This window comes from Brassica napus, chromosome C2 (genome assembly GCF_020379485.1).
Source record: "Brassica napus cultivar Da-Ae chromosome C2, Da-Ae, whole genome shotgun sequence".
Classification (NCBI taxonomy): Eukaryota; Viridiplantae; Streptophyta; class Magnoliopsida; order Brassicales; family Brassicaceae; genus Brassica; species Brassica napus.
The window spans coordinates 34,969,462-34,977,167 of NC_063445.1; the positions used below are offsets into that span (position 1 = coordinate 34,969,462).

Consider the following 7,706-nt stretch of genomic DNA (forward strand, 5'->3'; position numbering starts at 1 on the left):
TGAAATCGACCAGAAGGTCCTCTATTTATAGATAATTGGGTCAGACAACTGCCATGGGCGAACAGGTGCGACTTGTTGGTCCAATAGGTATAACCTGTTCCATAGTCCCATTTCGCCATAACTGCTTCCTAACGGGCTGGACCTGGGCCTAGACCCGTTACCAAAGCATGTGGTTGGTCACATGGACCCCTCGGCCCATTAAAACCTTGGGTCGACCACCTGGCCCGACCCTGGTCCGGACCCGGACTAACGGTCCAAGACTCGAACACTCAGTCCATCTGAGCTGAAATGACTCCCAGCTAATCCACCTGAGTTAGCTAGTTCATCCAGCTAGTTGAGTTGAATCACTTTACCCGAACTCCGACCGAGCTTCGTCTAGGCGGTCGAGCTTCGTGTTTGTATTGTCCAGCTACCGTTAAACTCTTCCAACTCTCTTATCTTTGTTTCTATTTTTATTTGGCTAAGTCTCATCCTTCTGATGCACTTAACCTTCTATTTAGGCCATGGTACGCTTGCCTTCAGGTCATACAACCGGCTGTCACGTTTCCTCGAACCATGGTCCATTCCGACGATCCTAAATAGTATCTGGGACATGAGAGTTCTATCCTCCAAAAATTAACTTGGAAAGAAGACTAAGAATCAAATTAAAATGAAACTTAAAAGGGAACCATGCTGGTGGTTTAAAACAGTACCACAGAGGATGAGTCTTCAACAGCAAAAACCACACAAATCACATCTATAACATAAAAATTCATGTTAAACAGAACGCAAAGTCTTTTCCTTTTCTGAAGAAAGAATGCAAAGTCTATAACAAAACAAATCATGTTAAATGGAATAAAAACTCCTCGATATATTTTAAAATAAGTTTAATCAAAATTCTTACTAATTAATAAAGCGCTATCTGAGTTTTAATTATCTTATTCCTATCAAAAGTGTCCTATATGCCGAACCGTCTATTGATCCGAATGTTAGGAAAAAAGCTACACCGTGGAATTCTTTTCTGTGAAATTGTTCATCATAATTATATGTGTTGCAGATATTAATCATCGCATGTAATAAAATAAATATGATATATTGATATAATCGATGATTTGTGTTTAAAAAACAAGAAAGCCCACATGTTCTCGTATATGCATGAGTAACCCCGATTCCTTAGCTGGGGTTCTTAATTCATGATTTGACTTTTTTTTTTTTTACATTTTTTGGCTAAAAGACGGTTATTATATCTCCTATTTAAGAGACAGTTTTTAGCTTTTTTTAGTTAAAATCTAAGAAAAACTAAGAATTGTCTCTTAACCGAAGCTAAGAATCTCAATTAAGAGACTGGGGTTAAACATGGTCTTAAGAGCATTATTAACCCGGTTTCTTAATTTGAGGTTCTTAACTCATGATTTGATATTTTTTGAGTTTTTTTTAACACTTTTCGGCTAAAAACCGGTTCTTATATCTTTTATTTAAGAGACGGTTCTTAGTTTTTTTGGTTAAAAGAGAAGATACAAGATTAAAAACTCCACCCTAAAAACCCGAATTAATCATGGTCTAATCCTACACAATCTAGAAACAACACTGTAACGTTAGTTCAATTAGTCAAGCCGCCCCTACCAGTCCATCATTTTATATTTATAAAAATATAAAAGCAAATTAACATTCATTGTATAGATAACTTCAAACAGGCAAATACTAATCAAACAAACAAACCAATACATTAACTTTGCCTCTATAAAATCCCTAAAATCTATGCTAAATATCAACAAAAAGATCACACATACACAGACCAGAAGTAGTAATAAAACCAATATAAAAATGACAAACATCTCACTCTCTACATTCATATTCTCCATTCTTTTACTCATCTCCACCGCGACCGCCGCAACATTCGAGATCATTAACCAATGCGGTTACACCGTATGGGCTGCCGCAAGTCCTGGAGGGGGCAGGCGTCTAAACTCAGGCCAGTCGTGGACATTAAATGTTCCGGCTGGAACGTCTATGGCACGGATCTGGGGTCGGACCAATTGTAACTTTGACTCCTCGGGGCGTGGCCGATGTGAAACAGGTGACTGTACTGGTGGACTTCAATGTACCGGTTGGGGGCAGCCACCAAATACGTTGGCTGAGTATGCTTTGAACCAGTTCAACAACTTAGACTTCTACGACATTTCACTTGTCGATGGATTTAACATTCCTATGGAGTTTAGGTAAGAATATCATCTCACGATAATCTTTTCATAAATTTGAAATATTCAGGAAACTTTTCGGATCATAAACGTGAAATCGGCGGTGTTCAAAACCTCAATAAGAGAGTAATAAAAAAGTTGTGCGGTAAAAAAAGATCGGTTCAGTTTTAATTTTCGTTGAAACATTCTAACGATTGAATATAAAAATGGGAAGAGAATGAAACAACCTTTTGCTTTTGTATACAAGTATAAAACAATCATAAAAGTTTGAAAAAGTAAAGAAAAAAATAAATACTGCGTGCAATGGAAAAAATCTTGCTTGCTAATTAAATCTTGTAGGCACTATGGAAGCATGCAGAAAATCGCTTAGCAAAAGAAAAATCTGAACCGTTCTTATATATTGATAACATTAAAATCGGTGAACCCTATGACTTCGGAACCGCCATTAAGTTTGCATCCTATAATTTGCAAAAAATTATTTTTCTGTGAATCGAATCGTAGACCTAGGGTAAAAACTATTAAATCTTGACCAATAGACGACCGTACTTTCACTCTTCTTTCTATAGATATGAAAAGATAAATTACTTTTTCAAAAAAAAAGAAGAATCGATGACTCTTTGCTGGTGGAGAAAAAAAAACGGTTACAATTGAAACTCTATTGTATAAAAACGTTTTGAGTCGATAATGAATATTTTTTTTGTTGGTGCCATATTGTATCTTCAGCGCAACCAGCTCAAATTGCAAGCGGATACTATGCACCGCAGACATAAACGGACAGTGTCCTAACGTGTTAAGAGCGCCTGGCGGTTGCAACAACCCGTGCACGGTTTTTAAGACTAACGAGTACTGTTGTACAAACGGGCAGGGATCATGTAGCCCCACAGGCTACTCAAAGTTCTTCAAAGATAGATGCCCCGACGCCTACAGCTATCCACAAGACGACCCGACCAGCACTTTTACTTGCAGTAACACTAACTACAGGGTCGTGTTTTGTCCAAGGGCTAGGCTCGGTGCTACTGGGACGGACCAGCTCCCCATCCAGATGGTCACTGAGGAGAATTAATAAAAAGACGAGTCTCCATTGTATGTATGTGTGCATGAGTGTGTACGCGTGACTATCACGCTTAATGAATAATTATGAAGGCAATAATAATCACGTTCATCCTTTTCAGGTACCATCTCCAATGTATACATATATTTTTATCTCTAAAATAAAGTACCTCTAAAATAAAAGTTTATTTTTTGGGCTTTTTGCAAAATTAACTCAAAACTCAAAGTCAAACCTAAAACTAACCCATGTTTTTCTTTGATTTTTTTTTATCCTATTCACCCAACAAGTTCATGATATATATTCACGAAAATACCATCAATTTTTTTTTTTCCCGAAAATGACATTTTTACTCTCTCACCCTCATCATCTTCAAGTAATTACAAGATTGTCATTGTCATCAATACCCCAACCACCACGAACAACCAATTTGAAGCTCTTAATGCACCTAAAATCAATTTACACTCTCTCTTTCTCACTTGTTATGAACTAAAAACAACATCTCTTTCACTTTGCCTCCATATTCATCCAAAAAACTCAAGCTTTTGATTCAAATTTTTTTATGGTTTATAGAGCCATTCAAGCATACTATTCTTGGTGGGTTACTTTCGTTTGAGAATCTGGGTGGTTGGAGAAGACTATGTGTGCTAAGGAAGTCATCTCACTAGTTTAAGGTATGAAATTGAAATTTTTTCCAGATCTGTTCGTTTAGAAGACTTACCCGTAAGTAGCCTGGCTGTAGAAGACTTACGGGTAAGTCTTCTTGTCAAACGGACGACTTACTTTTAAGTCGTCATCTTTGTTTGTTAAAAAATCTAGAGAATACCCTAGACGACTTACTGATAAGTCGTCTAGGATAAATGGGTTAGTTTTGCATTTGACCGAATTGTGTCAGATATTTGACTTTTCCTAGACGACTTACCAGTAAGTCGTCTCCGGGAAAACAAAAATTTCAATATTTTATTAAATCTGGACGACTTATCTGTAAGTCGTCTCAGGTTACTTTTGCAATTGGAAAATAAAACTTAAATATTTAACTTTTCTCAGACGACTTACGCGGAAGTCGTCAAGTAAGACGACTTACTTGAAAGTCGTCCAGGATAAGCAAAGTCGTCCAGATTTATTTCCTAGATTATGGCCAAACCTTGCTTATCTCGGATGACTTTCTTGTACGTCGTCTGCTTGGATGACTTTCAAGTAAGTCGTCTGGGTAAAGTTAAATATATAAGTTTCTTTTTCGAATTGCAAACTAACCTGAGAAGACTTACAAATAAGTCGTCTAGCTTTAATAAAATATTGAAATTTTTGTTTTCCCTGAGACGAATTACTGGTAAGTCGTCCAGGAAAAGTCAAATATCTGACACAATTCGGTCAAATGCAAAATAACCCATTTATCCTAGACGACTTACTGGTAAGTCGTCTAGGTTTTTTTTTTAACAAACAAAGCTGGAATAAGTCGTCCTATTTAAAATTCAATTGCAAAAATGACCTGTTTGGACGACTTACTGGTAAGTCATCTAGACGACTCACTGCTATGTCGTCTGCGTCAATGTTTAGTCATTTTCTCTATGTTTACTAATGTGTTTTATTTTGAATTTTGGTAGATGATGCGTCAGTTACATGCAGTGTATGGAGAATGGTTGTTGAATGATTGCCGTTGGGATTTTGTGGTTGATAATGTCAAAGGAGCGAGAATCATTTTTTTTGGGGGAAGGTTCGACACATGCTGAACTTCTTGCAATGGCTCAAGAAGATTATAACCTGGACATGCATGAGCACATAATCTGTGGAGATAACCTACTCATTACCAGCAGAAATGATGCAGGCTCCAGACACCCCTCCTATTCATGTTACAAGTGATAGACAAGTTCGAAACTTGCTCGAGATAACCAAAACGCATGGAGTACGGCTTTGTGTATCAAGCCGTAGCAAGGTGGAAACGGTTTCAGAGTTCAGGGAAGAAGATGATGAAGCTGATGAAGCTGATGAATGTTTTGAAGATGATGATAATGATTTGGTTGAAGATGAAAATCATGATGGGGAGGAGGACGATGGGGAGGAGGATGCTGGTATCTCTATTGTTGCTGAAGCGGATGAGAATGGTGAGGATTACAGTGTTTATGGAAAGGTTGAAGATGAGGATGAGGAAGATAATGATATACGTTTTGAAGATATCGAAAAGATCGAAGGAGGAAGATCGAATGGTAACAGTATCTATGTCAACCAGAGTTTTGTTAGCAAGGATGCACTGCTTTCAGAGCTGCGGTTGACAGCAGCGAGGTTTAAGTTCTCCTTCAGAATATACAAGTCAACGAAAACTCTCCTTGTGACAACATGTCCGGTTAGTGGTTTTCAATGGAAGGTCAGAGCAAGTGTGAAACATGGGACAAACATGTTTTGGGTAACAAATTATGTGGAAAAACATACATGCTCAGCGGGAGACCGACTTGCTCAGCGGAGACACTGTACTCCGAAGTATGTTGGTAGGCTTTTCATTGATCGTGTTGGAATCATTGATGGGTTGAATCCGCAGCATATCACTGATGCAATGAAGAACATGTTTGGCATGACGCTTGATTACACCACTTCATACATAGCACTTTTATATGCACAAACATTGGTGAGAGGATCAGCAGAAGATGGGTATTCGCGTCTGCCATCATATCTCGAGCAAATCTCCTTAGCAAATCCCGATTCTATCACGGCTATAGAACTTGATTCTATCAATAGATTTAAGTATATATTTCTCTCTTTTGGAGCTTCTATCAAAGGTTTTAAGTATCAGAGAAGGGTCATTGTGGTGGATGGGACTCACCTAAGTGGAAAATATGGAGGTGTTATGTTAATTGCAGCCGCACAAGATGGGAGTTTTCAGATATTTCCATTGGCTTTTGGGATCGTAGATGCTGAAGATGAACCTTCTTGGGAATGGTTTTTCACAAAATTGGCTAGTTGTGTATCTGATGAGCAGCCTCTGGTGATAGTCTCTGACCGGCACGCGGCCATTAAAAATGCGTGTGATAAGGTGTTTCCTTGGACAACCCGAGGAATATGTTATTATCACCTTCAAGATAACGTTGTCAAAAAGTATAAAGGGAAACATCTCTTGTACTTGGTGAAAGGTACTGCTTATGCTCATACGGTTTCAGATTTTGACCGGTACATGACGGAGATACGGAGTGCAAACCCGGACCTTGCAACGTATTTGGAGAATGCCGAGGTCAGCCTATGGTCAAGGGTTTATTGTCAGGGGACAGGTACAACATAAAGACAAGCAACATCGCTGAATCTATTAATTCCGCTCTGAAACGAGCTAGAGGATTTCCGGTTCAGTTCCTGTTGGAGTTCATAAGGGAGAAGCTAGGAAAGTGGTTTTGGAAAAGGAGAGAAGATGCTTTGAGTCTCCCAACTCAACATAGTCGAGGTGTTGAATACTTGCTTGCTGTTCGATCGGAGATAGCGGATACGATGATGGTACAACCAATTGATGGATGGCGATTCTTTGTGAAAGGTGGGAAAATGGACTGTGTGGTTGATTTGGAACATGGAAAGTGTGATTGTGGTGTCTATGCAGTAGAGAAAATACCTTGCTCCCATGCTATAGCTGCTGGAACATCTGTTGGTTTGCATATCTCCACACTTGTATGTCCAGTGTACTCAAAGGATTTTCTGTTTGCAGGATACTCAGAGAATATATATCCTTGTGTTGGACAACAAGTTGAGGAACACACATGCTTTCCTCCGGAAGTAAAGCGTGGTCTGGGAAGACAGAAGAAATCAAGATGGCAGTCTTGGTTGGAGCTATCCAGGATGAGAAGACGCAAACCCCGGAAGCAACATATGGTTTATAGATGCTCAAAATGCAAGGAAACTGGCCATACAAAACCACAATGTAAGTCGTCCAGTGATTAGTCTTCCAGAAGACTTTCAATTAAGTCGTCCAGAAGGTCGTCCAGTTAGTCGTCCAGGGTTTTTTCTTCCAGAAGACCTTCAAGTTAGTCGTCCAGTGATTAGTCTTCCAGAAGACCTTCAATTAAGTCGTCCAGAAGGTCGTCCAGTTAGTCGTCCAGGGTTTTTTCTTCCAGAAGACCTTCAAGTTAGTCGTCCAGTGATTAGTCTTCCAGAAGACCTTCAATTAAATCGTCTAGAAGGTCGTCCAGTTAGTCGTCCAGGGTTTTTTCTTCCAGAAGACATTCAAGTTAGTCGTCCAGTGATTAGTCTTCCAGAAGACCTTCAATTAAGTCGTCCAGAAGGTCGTCCAGAAGGTCGTCCAGTTAGTCGTCCAGGTTTTTTCTTCCAGAAGACCTTCAAGTTAGTCGTCCAGTGTTTAGTCTTCCAGAAGACCTTCAATTAAGTCGTCCAGAAGGTCGTCCAGTTAGTCGTCCAGGGTTTTTTCTTCCAGAAGACCTTCAAGTTAGTCGTCCACTGTTCAGTCTATGTACTAAAAATTTGTGTTATGAACTTATCTATGTCAACTTCTT

The 7,706-nt window shown here is 39.1% G+C and overlaps 1 protein-coding gene across 1 annotated transcript; it reads left to right on the forward strand.

Annotated features, from left to right (window-relative positions):
• Positions 1–1,733: 1,733 nt before the first annotated feature.
• Positions 1,734–3,352, forward strand: LOC106392540 (osmotin-like protein OSM34). The gene is made up of 2 exons (XM_013833349.3): positions 1,734–2,198; positions 2,901–3,352. The coding sequence occupies exons 1-2, from the start codon at positions 1,738–1,740 to the stop codon at positions 3,238–3,240; spliced, it is 801 nt and encodes a 266-aa protein (XP_013688803.3). The 5' UTR covers positions 1,734–1,737; the 3' UTR covers positions 3,241–3,352.
• Positions 3,353–7,706: the final 4,354 nt, after the last annotated feature.